Source organism: Apium graveolens, chromosome 5 (genome assembly GCF_009905375.1).
Source record: "Apium graveolens cultivar Ventura chromosome 5, ASM990537v1, whole genome shotgun sequence".
Lineage (NCBI taxonomy): Eukaryota > Viridiplantae > Streptophyta > Magnoliopsida > Apiales > Apiaceae > Apium > Apium graveolens.
In genome coordinates, this window is record NC_133651.1 from 180,616,874 (window position 1) to 180,637,866 (window position 20,993).

At 30.3% G+C, this 20,993-nt stretch overlaps 1 protein-coding gene and 1 long non-coding RNA gene across 2 annotated transcripts; one reads left to right on the plus strand and one right to left on the minus strand.

Moving 5' to 3' along the window:
- The first annotated feature begins 1,195 nt into the window (after positions 1–1,195).
- On the plus strand, positions 1,196–5,275 carry LOC141724646 (uncharacterized). Its single transcript, XM_074526859.1, has 5 exons — positions 1,196–1,347; positions 1,885–2,763; positions 3,213–3,696; positions 3,778–4,763; positions 4,994–5,275. Exons 2-4 carry the CDS (start codon positions 2,456–2,458, stop codon positions 4,744–4,746), a joined length of 1,761 nt encoding a protein of 586 aa, XP_074382960.1. The 5' UTR covers positions 1,196–1,347; positions 1,885–2,455; the 3' UTR covers positions 4,747–4,763; positions 4,994–5,275.
- Positions 5,276–5,964: 689 nt separating this feature from the next.
- Positions 5,965–7,285, minus strand: LOC141724647 (uncharacterized). Its single transcript, XR_012576834.1, has 2 exons — positions 7,116–7,285; positions 5,965–6,185 (listed from the first exon to the last, which is right to left on the minus strand). It is a non-coding gene; the product is annotated as an uncharacterized LOC141724647 (long non-coding RNA).
- Between the last annotated feature and the right edge of the window lie 13,708 nt (positions 7,286–20,993).

Consider the following 20,993-nt stretch of genomic DNA (forward strand, 5'->3'; position numbering starts at 1 on the left):
TTTTGATCCGCTAGATAGTTACACAAGAACAAGAAAAGGATTTCTATTGGATTAGATTTAACAATAAATACTAGAAATAAATGATCTGTGAATTTGGAATAAGTTCTCTGCTGTTTTTCTCTGTTCTGTGTTCTTCTGTGTTTGATATTCAATGCACTGCTTCTGTTGAAAATCAGCTTCAGTTCTTTTATATTAAATCAGTCCTTGATTTAACTGGCAAGACAATCCTTTTAGCTTAGCATGACAATCCTTTTAACTGGTAGGACTTTCGGTAGGACTATCCATTGAACTGATAGAACTTTCGGCAAGACAATCTAAATGAACTAGCATGACTTTCGGTATGACTATTGATTGTCATATTGATTGTCTTGCTAATACAAAAGATAGTCTTGCTGGATTAAAACAGTTTTTAATCAAATAATAATTCTGAATTAATTAATCAATCAATAAATTAATCTTTACATATTTAATTTATTCTCTTAATTAAATTATATGACTTAATTAATTAATAGAGAATTAATACTAATCTTGAGCAGCAACCATTCTTCTGAAAATCTTCTGAAAATCACTGTCAATTATGAATCAATTCCACCACTTCAATATTGACACTCGATGTACTGTCTGGTTCATGAGTGACTAACTTCTGTGACGTTTCTTCATGCCTTGACTTTGATACTCTTGATTTTCTTCAGACTAAATCCTTGAAATTAATTGATACCCTGACGAGATCTCTGTCACTTGATTAAATCCACAATCTTGATTTATATCACTGAGGCTTGATCAATTTCTTGAGCTTCTTCCAGTGAATTAAGTCCTCAAGTCTGTAGACGAACAATGTTACTTAATCCTTTGACATATGTTACTTTGAGTGATCTCTCTGACGATAGAACCACTATTTACTTGTTACATCCTTATTTGAGTTGAGTTAAATCCTCGAATAAACAAATAGGCTATGACATATGCCTTTCAAATAATTTGAAATAAATCGCCTTTAGTTTTTATTAATTTGGATCTTTATAATACTGCTCAAATTGTTAGCAAAAATGAAAAAAAAATAACGATTTTTTAATTAGAAAAAAGGAGAATACCGATTGCCCGGGTTAAGTGTTGAAAATACCCTTTTTAATACCCAGTACAAACTTGCGTACTAAAACTACCCCTTACACATATGCGTATTTCCCACCCGATCCAAACCCACTTGCAAACCCACATCTGTTTATTTTCTTTCTTCACTATACATGATACATCATTATTCTCCCCCCTTTAATTAAGACGACGAAATGCTGATTGATCTTTTCTGGATACTCTTGTCATTCAATTTCAACTCCTCATATGATTATTGAACTTGTAAATTTTCCTTCATAAGCTTATAAGTTATATAAATTTATCTAGTTCAGTATGTTTGTTTATACTTAATGTGCTTGATTAATTGTATGAATAAGTAGTCATGTAAGTGATTTTTGTACTTGTGTATGTTTGGTTCCTGATTTAGCATTCCTATCATTTTTACATATTGTTTTTCTCAAAGATGTTCAAATTTTGGTTATACCGATCGTAGCCGATTACAATATGTTTTCTATTACTTCATTAATGTATAAAATTTGTATTATAGTTTAGACGAAATTATATTAATCTGTGCTCTTTGTAACTTGTACCTTGGCTTATTGTGCTAAACTATTATAATTCATTGATGACACTACAAAACTTATAAATAATATGGCATAGTTTCCGCTCTTCATAATTTATAATCTAATAAATATGATAGGTTGAGCTGCAATTAATTTTATTTATGTAGACTTACGTTTGCTTAATGGATTTCACAGTACCAATGTTTTACTACTAAGTTCCGTGTTGACAAATTATTTTGATTATTTTTGCCAACAGAACATGGATGAGATCATGGATGAGATAAATGTTGACAGTTTCGAGTTGAAGCCTGGGCCAAGAGACACCTCCATATTGTATTTACAATCTGAACACAGGTCGTCTACTATATGGAATGTTGGTGGTGGCAATGTGTTAAGAACAAGGGTTCGTAACCTTAACAGTAATAGATTTCCTTCGTTGCATCCTCGGATGGTTCCATTGCTCACAGATGTGGGCTTTGATGGAGTTGCGAGACTGACACGCATCCAAACGGATTGGAGTTTAGTTACAGCATTAGTTGAACGTTGGAGGCCAGAGACACACATTCCATTTACCTACCGGAAAATGCACTATTACTTTACAGGATGTCAGCGTGATTCTTGGATTACGTGTTGATGGTGGTGTAGTTAGCGGTTCAACAGAATTCAAAGGTGGTTGGAATAATCTTATTGAGAATGTTTTTGGTAATGCTCCCGGAAAGTAAGATATAGATGGCGGAAGGCTAAAGTTGAATTGGTTGGCGAAATTATTCCTTACACTTTCAGATGATGCAAATGAGGACGAGCTCATCCGATATACACAATCTTATATGTTGCAACTAATCGGTGGTATATTATTCACCGATCATCAAGGATCGCAAGTTCATTGTATGTTTCTGCTTTTGATACAGAATTTTGATCGTTGTAAAACATTATCTTGGGGTTCTGGTGTCCTTGCGTTCCTCTACAGAGAAATGTGCAAGGCTTGCAAAAAAGGAACGGAAGAAATTGCTGGTTGTGTGTTGTTATTGCAGCTATGGGCATGGACGAGACTACCTACCCTTGCTCCAGTTTCTCGTGGTCCATATGTGGACAATGGAGATATATGGGGTGATCTTCCCGGGCCATTTGGATTGAGGTAATAATGTATTTTTATTGTGTAGATCGTTATTTTATTGCGTAGATCGTTATTTTGGATTGAGGTAATAATGTAAGTGCCTTTATTCTCGAATTTATCAGAAAACACAGTAGTTGACTAGAAATAAATTTATATACTTGACTGAGAACATATTAATTTAAATGCTATGTCGTGTATTAAATTGTACATCGAATTAGGGTTTAGGGTTTAGGCCCTAAATCCTAAACCCTAAACCCTAATAAAATCTAGGGTTTAGGGAGGCCCTAAACCCTAGGAACCATCGTTTAATTTTATTTTTACTTAATTTAACAATTTAGGGTTCACCGTCTCCCTAATTGGGGTTTAGAAATATCTAGCTCTTTAAATGTCTTGAATACTTGGAATAAGCATATCCTTATGTCTTTCGAATTTTCTTCTCTTGTTTAATCGTGGATGTATTTGTTTACTAGGTGGTGCGCTCCCAAGTCATATGCTAATTCCAGTTCTCATGTTGTGTATATTGATCGCCTTTCACTTGATGTTCTAGTGCCAGATCACTTCATATGGTTGCCATATGCTGATGTACTTGACAAATTATCCAATATTTGTCAAGAAGGTAGTGAAATTTGGTGTTACAAGGGTCCAATAATATGTTTTCATATAATAGAGCCACATGAACCTGATAGGTGCTTGCGTCAATTTAACATAGTCCAGGATATACCATCACCTCCTACCATCTATTCTACTGATTTACACAAGATGAATTTGAAAGGCAAGACTGAAATTGATTGGCGTGATAAGCATAAAGAGCATATTCTTTTGTGGAATAACCGCTTGCAATCTGTCAACCCTATTGGTAACATAGGTCTCGGTATAACTGATGATTATGCTGACTGGTATGCCAATATCACTTGTCCATATCATACACGTGTTGCTGCTGCACAATCACATCTGGTAAGTACAATTTACTATCATGTGTGTTTTAGGTATGTTTGTAGTAACTGACTTTAACTAATGCATGTTTTTTTATTTCAGTTTAATATACTTAATCATATATCCTCTATTGCCAGTCGTGTGGTAAGTGGAGATTACAACACTATTGATATTATTTCTAAACATGGCAGACGGGTATTAGAGTCTCAGTATAGTCGTGGGCTTCGTCTAGATTTTTCTGCTGATGACACACTTATCGATAAAGAACCTGTAGAAGTGAAACTGAAAAGGGTTGGTCATAAAGGGGGTCGTGGAGAAGTTAATGCTACAAAAAAATGTAGAATTCATACTGATGATGTGAGAAATGATAATATAAATGATGCCAGATGTGTTCATTTGAAAGAGACAGCAGCAAGTATTGAGCATCATGTGGAGGTTCATGAGATGGATAATAGAGGTATTGATCGTACACCTATGTCGTGGTTTCCCAACTTTGATTTAATACCGGATTGGTCGTCGTGGTTTCCCAACTTTGATTTAATACCGGATTGGTCGCAATCACGTGAGGAAACTACTTATGTTTATCCTACACCACTGCCGCATCCTACTTCAAACTTGTTGTCTACAGTGCCACTAGTACAAGATGATCAACAAATAACAAGAATGCTCACAAACGAGAAAGAAGACAATCGAGTAGAACCAATGCATGTGCATCCCTCTTTCAACTTATCGTGCCCTGAAGATTTTCAACCACTAGTGCATGAAGAACAAATAATTGAACAACCCCCGTCTGTTGATAATGAACACATGCATGAACTGATTGAGCAACAACTGCCAGCGGTTGAAAAGCAACAACCCCCACCTATTGAGGAACAACAGCCCCGACCTGTTGAGATCGAGCAGCCCCTCCCTATTCAGCAAGAAAATTTTCCAGTGGACCAACAACCCCAAGAAGAAAAAGAAGAGTGGCCTCCAATACCAGAAGAACATCAACATCTGGAACATGAACATGCTATACAGTTGCGACCTCGGAAAAAGAAAGGTCCAAAATGCGAGACAGATGGTTATTAACAATATCAAAGGCTTCGGTTAGTTATGATCAAGTCTAGTTTTTAAATTACTGTATTGCTGCCATCATTTTCGTATATACAATTTTAATTATCTATTGATTGTGAAGGAAGAAAAACAAGTAGTATATTACTCGTGGTTTCCTAGAGATTAGTTTTATATTGTTCATGTAAGTACATTTATAGAGTTTGTGAAGTCGTCAAGTTTGGTTATTGTAACCATATTTTTTATAATTTTTATTTGAATGCAGATTTTTGAGTGAGCCTTGCAACATTCTACATGCCTTTTGAAATAGTGATGAAAATAGTGATGCAGCGCAGCAGTATGACCAGGGATCAAAACAACGGAAGATAGCAATTAGATTATTTTTCTAATTAGACAATGGTAATGGAAAATATGTTAATACCTGGAAAAAATACATGGTATCTTAAATTCCTTCTTTTTGTGGTGTATCGCATCGGGTACATTTTAGTTTCAATAACAATTTCTAGATACTGATGTTTCTAGTTTTATGGATGCATATCTTCTCATATTTACGTAACTGGCATGGTGTAATTTATTTTATATCTCTGTTTACGGTTACCCTATTGCAAATTTTGCTAAATTAAGAGTGAGGGGTTGCCTCAATTTTGGTAGTCCATCACTAGTAAATACGATTAACTGAGACCTGATACCAAAGATTAAAGGGGAGTTTTCGTAGCATATCATTCAATTCCTAATTTGTAATTTCAGAGCAACATTCAAGATGCAAAGCATCCAAATACTTCCCGCAGAACATCCAAATGCTTCCCGCAGAGTTCCGTCTTTTGTATTTGTTAAAGGACGTGCAAATATCGGATCTCTTAATAAAATATCAAGAGAAAAAACCTTTTGATTTGCGTCTGCTGACATTTAGAGTATGGTATAATAACTAGTGTAAATATGATCTTGGAAAACTTTTGCAGTGTGGAAATTCCCTTGAATACCCAACTTTTAAACAATACCAAAGTCCAGACCCTTTCTTTGCTTATATATTCTTTGTTTTGCCATATGATACTGAACCAAAGCCATCTTTAGTTGTACTATGAACTAGTTAAGGGCTAAGAACAAAATTATATGTCTGTAACCAATATTTTTTTTTAAGAAAAAAATTATTTTGTGTTTCCTGGTCAGTTATCATTTACATCATTAAAACACGGAAACTTTGAAATGTATGTTGAAGATTAGACAATAAGATCAAAATATTTGGAAAAGATATATAAGTCAAGACTGACAATCAAACATGCCTGAAGTCTCCACATAGAGTTCATACATATGTGTAAATTGCAGAAATAGAAAAAATTTGGGTAAAGAAGGAACTATTTCTGAGCAAGTCGATATGCCAAATCTACTGTCCGTCTCATGCGAGGATCAAGGATCATGAACCCGAAGTAAATATGATCACCATACCTATGATAGATTTACTAACACAACCATATCAATGTTACCCATACTGTAACTGCGCATCTTTAACAAACTTTATTATTATTATTATTGAATTATAATACCTAAATATGTAATGCGTAATATAGAATGATAACTGTTTTACCCAATTATTGGATGCGTATCATGTGAGGTTAGTTCATTTTTTAAAAAAATTAACGATGTTCAACATATTGGTTGACCCAATCTGTAAATGCGTATTAGTTATATTTATTATTTTTAAAGTACATAAAAATTACGCAAACTGTGTATGCGTATTCAATTCAACCCAAAATTTTATGCAAATAATTTTTAAGGATACCCAGATTATTTTTGCGTATTCAGTTTTTAAGTAATCTAATATTAAGTGATACCTATTCTTCAATTGCGTATTAGTTATATTCATTTTTCAAAATTTACTAATCACCCAAACTGTATATGCGTATTTAGTTGAACCCAGAATGCTGCATATAATTTTTAAAGGATACCTAAATTAGTTTTGCGTATTAAATTTTTAAGGAATATAATATTACACGATACCCACTCTTCAGTTGCGTATTAGTTATACTCATTTTTTTAAAAATTAATGTTCTTCTATTACCCAAAATATATATGTGTATTGATTGTAACCCAACATATATATGTGTATTACTTGATACCCTATTGCAGAATGCGTAATCCATTCGGTATTTTCACCACTCTTCCCCGAGAATTGGTATTCTTGTTACTGTAGTTGAAATAATGGTTATTTCCCCCTTCACCCTTAAATTACTACTTAAACAATCTCATACAATCAATATATAGATACACAAACTAATTGTATATTCACAGAAATATATATATGTGGGAGAGAGAGAGAAAGGAGAGAGAGATTGAAAAGAGAGAAGGGGGAGAAAGAGAGAGGGGGAGAGAGATGTTTAAAGAGAACTTACTGGTGTTGATTGTGGAGGGAGATAGAGATACATGTGTGTGTATATAATAACAGGGAGAGAGAGATGATTGAAGTCGGAGAGGATCGATCGATGATGGTGACAGTGGTGTACTCTTCTCTCGCTCTGTGTTTGTAGGTAGTTGTCTTTGTAACTTTGTATTGATGGAGGTTCGATTGCTATTTCACTTTTTCTTTTATTTTACTATTTTTTATAAATAGATGGGATTATAGAATATTCTTTTTAAATGTAGTAAATGTATTTCTTTTTTAAGTTTAGTACTTCAAAAGATAGAAATATTTGATTTTCGAAAAAGTGACTTTTTTTTTGGAAATTTATCAAATATACGTTTTTTTAGTTTTTTGCGATTTTACTATATTCTAAAAATATTTATAAAAATTTGGTTTACAATTATATGTAATTTTTTTTTCTAAAAAATAATTAAAATTATTTTGGCTGCATTTGATTTAACTACTACCATTTATTTCTCTAAAAAAACTACTGCCATTTATTAATCAACATATTATGCAATCAAATATTATTATAATTAAAAAAATTTAATATATATTTGTGGTTGATTTAGTTGCAAATACGATCGCAAAATTATAAATTGTATTTTTATTAAAAATAAAAAATAAAAAATGGTATTTTTACAAATTTTTAAAGAAATTGTATTTTTACAAAATACTTTTTAAAAAATTCTACCCTTGTGTGTTTTTGAAAAAAAACTTTTTTTTGTGTGAAAAAATGAAATTTAATTTTGTGCAATTCACGATAATTTACTGTTGTAGTATAAATTAATACTAAAAGTTATTATATAATTGAATGTTATTAACTAAAGAATAATATTAGTGAATACTCAAAATTAAGATTTCATCAATTTTTAAATTATTTTATTATCTATTTAAAATATGAATTTCATTTGAAAATTTTGATTTAATAGAACAAATATATTCAAATAATTAAAGAAGTTGTATATGTAATTTATTTGAAATTCAAAAGTTTCAAATATCAATACAAATCTAAGAATTTCAAATGATAACTCATATTTTGTCATACAAATTTATCATTTAAAATAAAATTTATGTTTCTAAATATAATATTATATATTATTTATCCTAAACCTTATTTGAATATCACTTTAAATAAAAGTTCTCAAACATTAATAAATGTATTAATTTCATGACCAGTTGAGTTTAAATTTAACTTATTGATCACAAATTTGACTCAATTTAATGTCATCTATTATATATGTAAAAGAGCAATCTGAGCCGATTTTTTCCGTGTGCACAACTTATTTTTAAGCGCGGGTCTCGCCTTCTCTATTGTTCCAATTTCACACTTCTCCTCTCATCTACATCTAACATTAAATTAGACACATGCTAAGACCTACAATCATATTAGTCTCATTAACATGCAAAAAATCATATTAACTGAACTCTCACTCTTCCCACACAACTCTGTTATTTAACTAATGCCTTTTATGAACAAGATCAAAATTGTTTGCAGGGGTTGAATACAAACTACAAATTTTCCTACTCAAGGGAATAATTTATTGTTTGTTTAATGTGGAAACTGTTTAAGTAAAACAAGAGAGAAAATCGAACAATATAACACAAAGATATTTAAAAATTAATGGTGGTTTGATATTTCACCGGTGAATTATATTTTGCTCAAAAATATCTAGGTCTAAAACTTAGTTGTTATTACAAAGATAGAATGAATTAATTGTTCTTATAAATGCTTGAATGTTGAACAATTGATTCTTTGATTTTTAATATGTATTTTTTCATCTATGCTACTACTCTTATTTATATATGACACAAGAGTATGTTACAATATTCCACAGTTGAAGCACTTGACTTTTGCCTCGTCAAGTTAGATGATTGTGCTCTTACTCTTTTCTTCTTTACCATCTTCTTTCTTGACAAATGGTCTTTTGCTAAATTTTTCTGTTTCTTGCTGAATTTCATCTTCTTAAAATTTCTAGCAAACATTACCATTATTTCTTCCATATCCATCTCACCTTCAGAGTCAGAGTCATATCTGTAGACTTGAATGTTCAACACGCTTGTTCTTGATCTTAGATTTCTCAACCTTCTTCTCTTCCACTTTTGAGTTTTGTTCCTTTGTAGACTCCATAATTAGAGCAACACTTTTAGCCTTAGCAACCTTTTTACTTTTTCTTTGTTGCATCTCCATATCATATGTTTTCAGTCTACCATACAGTTCTTCCAGAGATATTTCATCTAAATCTCTAACTCCTCTCATTGTTGTAGTCTTATTGTCCCATTCTTCTGAAAGTGCCCTGATGAATTTTGTGTTAGTTTCTTCACTATCATACACTTTACCAAAAATAGTCATCTCATTCAGGAGTTTTATGAATCTATCGTAAAGTTCTTTGATAGTGTTATTAGATTTTGCCTCAAAGTACTCATACTCTTGAATTAGTAGAGACCTGACATTCTTCTTGACATCCTTTGTACCTTCACAATGAATTTCAAGTTTATCCCACATCTCTTTGGAGGATTAACAGGAGATCACAGAATTTGTTAGTACAGAATCAAGACTATTAAAGAGAATATTCTTCACTTTAGCATCTTTCAGTACATTCTCCTTATCTTCTTTGGTCCACTCTGCTTTAGTCTTGTCCTCAATATGTTCCTCAATAACTTCTCCATCCTTCATAGATTGTGGAACAATTTTTGTAGGCACATAAGGTCCTTCCTTGATCATATCAATATAGTCAGGGTCTGTTGCTTCCAGATGATGCAACATCTTGACTCTCCGGTGCATATATTCACTTATCTTAAGTATAGGTATTTTTGTGTTCCCATCCTTGTTTCCAGAAATCTTTCTTGATCGATTAACTAATTAAAATAATTAGTTCAGGCTTTGATATCACTTGTTATCCTAGATAAACAAGTAGAAGGGGGGTTGAATACTTGTATTATGTCTTTTTCAAAATTTTTGCAATTAACAATAAATAATAAGAACACAGTTAACACAATAAAAACACAAAGATGAAATAATCAAGTTTGTTTTATTGATGTATAAACAATCTCCCCTAAGGTGTAGAAGAACCCTAACACCTTCTCTGTATTTTACACAACAGCTCTCTATAACCTATGCTCTCAATGACCTCGACTTTAAAATAAATTACATAGGTTTGTTTATATAGAGTTACCTATCAGCTAAACAAGTAAAGAATAATTACCATTTGATAAAGAATGCAATTCCTTCTTATTTGTTGATAGCTTCCTTATAAACATCAAATACTTTTCTCATTCAAAATTTCCTTTTTGAAACATCTTCTAGACCCTGAGGGTCAAATATAATGATTTCAAGGCAAAGGATCATTACATCATTATCACAGTGAGAATTTCTTATGACACTAATTAACATGTAGAATCTCACAGTGGGTCTTTCCAGTGTCATGTATTGTGACATGCACTTATGTTCTTGACTTTAGTATCACCATACCTATGACCAATGAGATGTGGTCATCTGTCAACAAACATACTAGTCTTATTGCATTATTATTATCCTCTCATAATAATACTTGACTAGGAAATTTAAGGAATATAAATAATACTATTCATATAATCTCATTTTTAAGTCACATACTTAAAGATATATAATGCGTATTAATATTCCAAGAACATTTATTATGCTTTCAATTTATAACATAGTAAATAAAGACATAATAAATATTAATTAAATAATTAAGTAAACATAATCCATAAAATGTTTTCAATAAAACACTAAAAAGTATTGTCTCAAGGACACCAATACTAACAGATTGTTCATTAATCTGAGTGACAAGGGAGCTCGAATGATGCCAACAAAAGCGTTAAACAAAATAAATATTGTAAAGTTGTATGTGCTATTCAGGAAGGTGGTTAAAGGAGGTCATAAGGTGAATGAGCTAATGGGGACTTTATTGAAGAAAAAATAAAAATCATTGGCATAGAAACTTCCAGTTGCCAAGTATTACAAGCCTTCGACTTTGCATATTCTGACGTTGACTGACGAGTGCCTTGAGGGAAGTTATTCGAAATTCATGAAGTATGCAGAATCTAAGCTTAGAGGCAATCCAAACAGAACAAAGGAAGATCAAAAGGTTGCTGAGTTAATTTATACTTTTAGACTGAATAAGGTTGCGGCTATTTTAGATTCTTATCTACCGAAATAAACCAGATTTTACTTCACCCCAATTCTTGTCACGGGACCATATAGACATCTCATTCGTGAACCTATCAATCACCCTCAACCATACATCAAGAAAATTGATGAAGAAGAGTTAGCATTTTGTTTCAAGAAATCCAATGGTCAACCAAACAGAATGGCACTAAAGCACTTCAAAAAAACATCTCGGAATCAATTCTCAAACTGATCAAGAGGTCCACTTGTAAATCTGACAAGATCACTATTGAGCCAATCACAAAAATCTATAATGGAAATAGGATGTCAGAAATTGTAAATAACACCAAACGAGTACAAGATGATCCAAAAAGAATATATGTGTTTGTATTTATAAATAAGACTTCTCTATATTTTGAAGGAATAACGAAGATTAATAGTGTTCAATATCTTGAAGAACTTCTAAATAAACTTAAAGATCCTCCTCTGGAGAATGCATTAGAATTTGAAGCGAGGGATTTAGTGAAAACAAGGGTGATTGAGAAAAGAGAAACCCAAAAAGACTTAGGAAGAAGATGCAAAGGAAAGGGATCAAAGAAAAAAATAGCAAAGCAGAAGAACTTGATAGATATGTTCAGGATAAAGGAACAATGAAAATTTTGTACTTGTCGAAATGTTTGTAAGGAATCTGGAAATGTATATAGAATCCAGAACTCAGTGCTTATTATTATTTACTATCTCCGCACTTTATTTTTGGGAAAATGGATTTTTTGTCATCCAACTTATCGTGTTTTTAGGAACTTACCATTTAACTATTATTTTTTTTCTTTTACTCACTAATGTTCGTATTTGTTTTTAGTCACTAACGTTAGGTTTGGATTTGATTACTATTATTTTTTTTCTTTTACTCACTAATGTTAGGTTCGTATTTGTTTTTAGTCACTAACGTTATGTTTGGATTTGATTATTAGCATTATGTCAATTTTTAGTAGCATTATTAAAATACAGTAGCAGTCTGTAATATTTTAATGATTTGATATATTTCTATGTCTTTATATATAGTACTCCATATGTCCCTCAAGACGTTTACCTTGGTGATGAGAGTTTGACAAGCATTTCTCCTAAAAGATGTAGTTTCATAAATTATTTTTAATTTTTTTTCTTCTAAATAATAATTTAACGTTTAAATTTTTATATACAAAAAAAAATCTTAAAAGTAAGTTATAAAACTATGTTTGTAAGATAAATATCTTGAGAGAGTTGTTTGATTTAATACCAAATTCACATTATTACAACATTATTATATTTTTGTGTTTATATATATACTTGTTTCACAATTCTATTAGAATGTATGAGTTTATAGTTTTGATTTTGGGTCGGTAAGAGTTGTATGAAGGAGTTGTGATTGGTGATTTCATTGGGTTTTTGAAAGTGTCGTTTGGTAAAATATTGATATGTAATTTTTTATTTTTTTATAAGTACTTTATGATCAGTTTGCTAATTTGATTATATTAAATTTTTTATTTTTTTATTTTCCAATAATTTTAGTACGGATTGCGATGGCTCTTCCTAATAATTTTGGTTTTGAGCTTAGTACCCCACCTAAAAAGTAACAGACGTATATGAACTGATTTAATGCGTCTGTTTACAATGTATATACATATATTCTGACCAGATGTTTAAAACAACAATATGAGTCCTTCCTATAATATACGTATATAATTCAGACATTACACGACTCCTCCATATGCATCTAGCAAACTCAGACACATTTAAGCTTTCTTATAAGACACATATGACATTTTTTGTACTAGTTATCAATATATTTTAATAATGCTATAGAAAATTGACAAAATACTAATAATCAAATCCGAACCTAACGTTAGTGACTAAAAAAATCCGAACCTATCATTAGTGAGTAAAACAAAAAAAATTATAGTTGAGTGGTAAGTTTCTAAAAACACCATAAGTTGGGTGACGAAAAAATTCATTTTCCCTTATTTTTTCTGTTAACAATTGAGTTATCTTTCAAGATTTGCTTATCGAAATGTATAAAGCAAATAGGGGGGAGATTGTAAAGAATAATGTAACATAACATGTGATAGTGGTAACGATAACTCAAACAGTAAATAAAGACAAATAATAATAATAATAATAATAATAATAATAATAATAATAATAATAATAATAATAATCACGAAGCACAAAATTCCAGAATAAAAGAAGATGGGATAAAATACTGAATCAGTTTAGAGATTTAAAGAATGAAGACTTGTGAAGAATCACCGATAGAAGTTCATTAATATGTTTAGCCCTCAGTGATTAATAAATGTTCAGAAGTCTATCTATGACAAGGAACAACAATGATTCAAGTATTCAGTATCAAAGGATTTCAGTGAAGAGAAGCAATGGAATTAATTTGGAATAGGTCTACTAGCATTATATAAGGCAAAGAAAAATCAATTCTATGTTAGTCGTTTGTGAACCAGACCAGTGCACTAAATGTCAGTATATTAGAAAAGAATTATCTTACAAATTCTAAAGAATACATTGAACTAAAGTTGATTACATTAAACATAGAAATAAATCAAAGTAAATATTAAAAGGTATTTCCAAGTCAAATTCAAGCTCAAGAAATTCAAGGTCAAGGTCAAGGTCAAGATTCAAGTCAAACAAAGTCAATTATGTATAGAAAATAAATCATGAATTTGTTTAAGTGCTATTGGGCACCCCCAAGCGTAAATGCAATGTATGGGCACCCATAAACTTTACTTAGAGTCATTTTATTGTAATAGACTAGCTTGAGGGCGCCTACACAAAGTAATACTCTTGTGGCGCCTCCAAGAGTTTTTTGTATTGTTATCTAAATTTAATACGCAAATATTAAATTAATGTTCTTCTATTACCCAAAATATATATGTGTATTGATTGTAACCCAACATATATATGTGTATTACTTGATACCCTATTGCAGAATGCGTAATCCATCCGGTATTTTCACCACTCTTCCCCGAGAATTGGTATTCTTGTTACTGTAGTTGAAATAATGGTTATTTCCTCACCCTTAAATTACTACTTAAACAGTCTCATACAATCAATACATAGATACACAAACTAATTGTATATTCACAGAAATATATATATGTGGGAGAGAGAGAGAAAGGAGAGAGAGAGATTGAAAAGAGAGAAGGGGGAGAAAGAGAGAGGGGGAGAGAGATGTTTAAAGAGAACTTACTGTGTTGATTGTGGAGGGAGATAGAGATACATGTGTGTGTATATAATAACAGGGAGAGAGAGATGATTGAAGTCGGAGAGGATCGATCGGTGATGGTGACAGTGGTGTACTCTTCTCTCGCTCTGTGTTTGTAGGTAGTTGTCTTTGTAACTTTGTATTGATGGAGGTTCGATTGCTATTTCACTTTTTCTTTTATTTTACTATTTTTTATAAATAGATGGGATACTAGAATATTCTTTTTAAATGTAGTAAATGTATTTCTTTTTTAAGTTTAGTACTTCAAAAGATAGAAATATTTGATTTTCGAAAAAGTGACTTTTTTTTTGGAAATTTATCAAATATACGTTTTTTTAGTTTTTTGCGATTTTACTATATTCTAAAAATATTTATAAAAATTTGGTTTACAATTATATGTAATTTTTTTTTCTAAAAAATAATTAAAATTATTTTTGGCTGCATTTGATTTAACTACTACCATTTATTTCTCTAAAAAAACTACTGCCATTTATTAATCAACATATTATGCAATCAAATATTATTATAATTAAAAAATTTAATATATATTTGTGGTTGATTTAGTTGCAAATACGATCGCAAAATTATAAATTGTATTTTTATTAAAAATAAAAAATAAAAAATGGTATTTTTACAAATTTTTAAAGAAATTGTATTTTTACAAAATACATTTTAAAAAATTCTACCCTTATGTGTTTTTGAAAAAAAACTTTTTTTTGTGTGAAAAAATGAAATTTAATTTTGTGCAATTCACGATAATTTACTGTTGTAGTATAAATTAATACTAAAAGTTATTATATAATTGAATGTTATTAACTAAAGAATAATATTAGTGAATACTCAAAATTAAGATTTCATCAATTTTTAAATTATTTTATTATCTATTTAAAATATGAATTTCATTTGAAAATTTTGATTTAATAGAACAAATATATTCAAATAATTAAAGAAGTTGTATATGTAATTTATTTGAAATTCAAAAGTTTCAAATATCAATACAAATCTAAGAATTTCAAATGATAACTCATATTTTGTCATACAAATTTATCATTTAAAATAAAATTTATGTTTCTAAATATAATATTATATATTATTTATCCTAAACCTTATTTGAATATCACTTTAAATAAAAGTTCTCAAACATTAATAAATGTATTAATTTCATGACCAGTTGAGTTTAAATTTAACTTATTGATCACAAATTTGACTCAATTTAATGTCATCTATTATATATGTAAAAGAGCAATCTGAGCCGATTTTTTCCGTGTGCACAACTTATTTTTAAGCGCGGGTCTCGCCTTCTCTATTGTTCCAATTTCACACTTCTCCTCTCATCTACATCTAACATTAAATTAGACACATGCTAAGACCTACAATCATATTAGTCTCATTAACATGCAAAAAATCATATTAACTGAACTCTCACTCTTCCCACACAACTCTGTTATTTAACTAATGCCTTTTATGAACAAGATCAAAATTGTTTGCAGGGGTTGAATACAAACTACAAATTTTCCTACTCAAGGGAATAATTTATTGTTTGTTTAATGTGGAAACTGTTTAAGTAAAACAAGAGAGAAAATCGAACAATATAACACAAAGATATTTAAAAATTAATGGTGGTTTGATATTTCACCGGTGAATTATATTTTGCTCAAAAATATCTAGGTCTAAAACTTAGTTGTTATTACAAAGATAGAATGAATTAATTGTTCTTATAAATGCTTGAATGTTGAACAATTGATTCTTTGATTTTTAATATGTATTTTTTCATCTATGCTACTACTCTTATTTATATATGACACAAGAGTATGTTACAATATTCCACAGTTGAAGCACTTGACTTTTGCCTCGTCAAGTTAGATGATTGTGCTCTTACTCTTTTCTTCTTTACCATCTTCTTTCTTGACAAATGGTCTTTTGCTAAATTTTTCTGTTTCTTGCTGAATTTCATCTTCTTAAAATTTCTAGCAAACATTACCATCATTTCTTCCATATCCATCTCACCTTCAGAGTCAGAGTCATATCTGTAGACTTGAATGTTCAACACGCTTGTTCTTGATCTTAGATTTCTCAACCTTCTTCTCTTCCACTTTTGAGTTTTGTTCCTTTGTAGACTCCATAATTAGAGCAACACTTTTAGCCTTAGCAACCTTTTTACTTTTTCTTTGTTGCATCTCCATATCATATGTTTTCAGTCTACCATACAGTTCTTCCAGAGATATTTCATCTAAATCTCTAACTCCTCTCATTGTTGTAGTCTTATTGTCCCATTCTTCTGAAAGTGCCCTGATGAATTTTGTGTTAGTTTCTTCACTATCATACACTTTACCAAAAATAGTCATCTCAATCAGGAGTTTTATGAATCTATCGTAAAGTTCTTTGATAGTGTTATTAGATTTTGCCTCAAAGTACTCATACTCTTGAATTAGTAGAGACCTGACATTCTTCTTGACATCCTTTGTACCTTCACAATGAATTTCAAGTTTATCCCACATCTCTTTGGAGGATTAACAGGAGATCACAGAATTTGTTAGTACAGAATCAAGACTATTAAAGAGAATATTCTTCGCTTTAGCATCTTTCAGTACATTCTCCTTATCTTCTTTGGTCCACTCTGCTTTAGTCTTGTCCTCAATATGTTCCTCAATAACTTCTCCATCCTTCATAGATTGTGGAACAATTTTTGTAGGCACATAAGGTCCTTCCTTGATCATATCAATATAGTCAGGGTCTGTTGCTTCCAGATGATGCAACATCTTGACTCTCCGGTGCATATATTCACTTATCTTAAGTATAGGTATTTTTGTGTTCCCATCCTTGTTTCCAGAAATCTTTCTTGATCGATTAACTAATTAAAATAATTAGTTCAGGCTTTGATATCACTTGTTATCCTAGATACACAAGTAGAAGGGGGGTTGAATACTTGTATTATGTCTTTTTCAAAATTTTTGCAATTAACAATAAATAATAAGAACACAGTTAACACAATAAAAACACAAAGATGAAATAATCAAGTTTGTTTTATTGATGTATAAACAATCTCCCCTAAGGTGTAGAAGAACCCTAACACCTTCTCTGTATTTTACACAACAGCTCTCTATAACCTATGCTCTCAATGACCTCGACTTTAAAATAAATTACATAGGTTTGTTTATATAGAGTTACCTATCAGCTAAACAAGTAAAGAATAATTACCATTTGATAAAGAATGCAATTCCTTCTTATTTGTTGATAGCTTCCTTATAAACATCAAATACTTTTCTCATTCAAAATTTCCTTTTTGAAACATCTTCTAGACCCTGAGGGTCAAATATAATGATTTTAAGGCAAAGGATCATTACATCATTATCACAGTGAGAATTTCTTATGACACTAATTAACATGTAGAATCTCACAGTGGGTCTTTCCAGTGTCATGTATTGTGACATGCACTTATGTTCTTGACTTTAGTATCACCATACCTATGACCAATGAGATGTGGTCATCTGTCAACAAACATACTAGTCTTATTGCATTATTATTATCCTCTCATAATAATACTTGACTAGGAAATTTAAGGAATATAAATAATACTATTCATATAATCTTATTTTTAAGTCACATACTTAGAGATATATAATGCGTATTAATATTCCAAGAACATTTATTATGCTTTCAATTTATAACATAGTAAATAAAGACATAATAAATATTAATTAAATAATTAAGTAAACATAATCCATAAAATGTTTTCAATAAAACACTAAAAAGTATTGTCTCAAGGACACCAATACTAACAGATTGTTCATTAATCTGAGTGACAAGGGAGCTCGAATGATGCCAACAAAAGCGTTAAACAAAATAAATATTGTAAAGTTGTATGTGCTATTCAGGAAGGTGGTTAAAGGAGGTCATAAGGTGAATGAGCTAATGGGGACTTTATTGAAGAAAAAATAAAAATCATTGGCATAGAAACTTCCAGTTGCCAAGTATTACAAGCCTTCGACTTTGCATATTCTGACGTTGACTGACGAGTGCCTTGAGGGAAGTTATTCGAAATTCATGAAGTATGCAGAATCTAAGCTTAGAGGCAATCCAAACAGAACAAAGGAAGATCAAAAGGTTGCTGAGTTAATTTATACTTTTAGACTGAATAAGGTTGCGGCTATTTTAGATTCTTATCTACCGAAATAAACCAGATTTTACTTCACCCCAATTCTTGTCACGGGACCATATAGACATCTCATTCGTGAACCTATCAATCACCCTCAACCATACATCAAGAAAATTGATGAAGAAGAGTTAGCATTTTGTTTCAAGAAAGCCAATGGTCAACCAAACAGAATGGCACTAAAGCACTTCAAAAAAACATCTCGGAATCAATTCTCAAACTGATCAAGAGGTCCACTTGTAAATCTGACAAGATCACTATTGAGCCAATCACAAAAATCTATAATGGAAATAGGATGTCAGAAATTGTAAATAACACCAAACGAGTACAAGATGATCCAAAAAGAATATATGTGTTTGTATTTATAAACAAGACTTCTCTATATTTTGAAGGAATAACGAAGATTAATAGTGTTCAATATCTTGAAGAACTTCTAAATAAACTTAAAGATCCTCCTCTGGAGAATGCATTAGAATTTGAAGCGAGGGATTTAGTGAAAACAAGGGTGATTGAGAAAAGAGAAACCCAAAAAGACTTAGGAAGAAGATGCAAAGGAAAGGGATCAAAGAAAAAAATAGCAAAGCAGAAGAACTTGATAGATATGTTCAGGATAAAGGAACAATGAAAATTTTCTACTTGTCGAAATGTTTGTAAGGAATCTGGAAATGTATATAGAATCCAGAACTCAGTGCTTATTATTATTTACTATCTCCGCACTTTATTTTTGGGAAAATGGATTTTTTCGTCATCCAACTTATCGTGTTTTTAGGAACTTACCATTTAACTATTATTTTTTTTCTTTTACTCACTAATGTTCGTATTTGTTTTTAGTCACTAACGTTAGGTTTGGATTTGATTACTATTATTTTTTTTCTTTTACTCACTAATGTTAGGTTCGTATTTGTTTTTAGTCACTAACGTTATGTTTGGATTTGATTATTAGCATTATGTCAATTTTTAGTAGCATTATTAAAATACAGTAGCAGTCTGTAATATTTTAATGATTTGATATATTTCTATGTCTTTATATATAGTACTCCATATGTCCCTCAAGACGTTTACCTTGGTGATGAGAGTTTGACAAGCATTTCTCCTAAAAGATGTAGTTTCATAAATTATTTTTAATTTTTTTTCTTCTAAATAATAATTTAACGTTTAAATTTTTATATACAAAAAAAAATCTTAAAAGTAAGTTATAAAACTATGTTTGTAAGATAAATATCTTGTGAGAGTTGTTTGATTTAATACCAAATTCACATTATTACAACATTATTATATTTTTGTGTTTATATATATACTTGTTTCACAATTCTATTAGAATGTATGAGTTTATAGTTTTGATTTTGGGTCGGTAAGAGTTGTATGAAGGAGTTGTGATTGGTGATTTCATTGGGTTTTTGAAAGTGTCGTTTGATAAAATATTGATATGTAATTTTTTATTTTTTTATAAGTACTTTATGATCAGTTTGCTAATTTGATTATATTAAATTTTTTATTTTTTTATTTTCCAATAATTTTAGTACGGATTGCGATGGCTCTTCCTAATAATTTTGGTTTTGAGCTTAGTACCCCACCTAAAAAGTAACAGACGTATATGAACTGATTTAATGCGTCTGTTTACAATGTATATACATATATTCTGACCAGATATTTAAAACAACAATATGAGTCCTTCCTATAACATACGTATATAATTCAGACATTACACGACTCCTCCATATGCATCTAGCAAACTCAGACACATTTAAGCTTTCTTATAAGACACATATGACATTTTTTGTACTAGTTATCAATATATTTTAATAATGCTATAGAAAATTGACAAAATACTAATAATCAAATCCGAACCTAACGTTAGTGACTAAAAAAAATCCGAACCTAACATTAGTGAGTAAAATAAAAAAAAATTATAGTTGAGTGGTAAGTTTCTAAAAACACCATAAGTTGGGTGACGAAAAAATTCATTTTCCCTTATTTTTTCTGTTAACAATTGAGTTATCTTTCAAGATTTGCTTATCGAAATGTATAAAGCAAATAGGGGGGAGATTGTAAAGAATAATGTAACGTAACATGTGATAGTGGTAACGATAACTCAAACAGTAAATAAAGACAAATAATAATAATTATAATAATAATAATAATAATAATAATAATAATAATAATAATAATAATAATAATAATAATAATAATAATAATAATAATAATAATAATAATAATAATCACGAAGCACAGAATTCCAGAATAAAAGAAGATGGGATAAAATACTGAATCAGTTTAGAGATTTAAAGAATGAAGACTTGTGAAGAATCACCGATAGAAGTTCATTAATATGTTT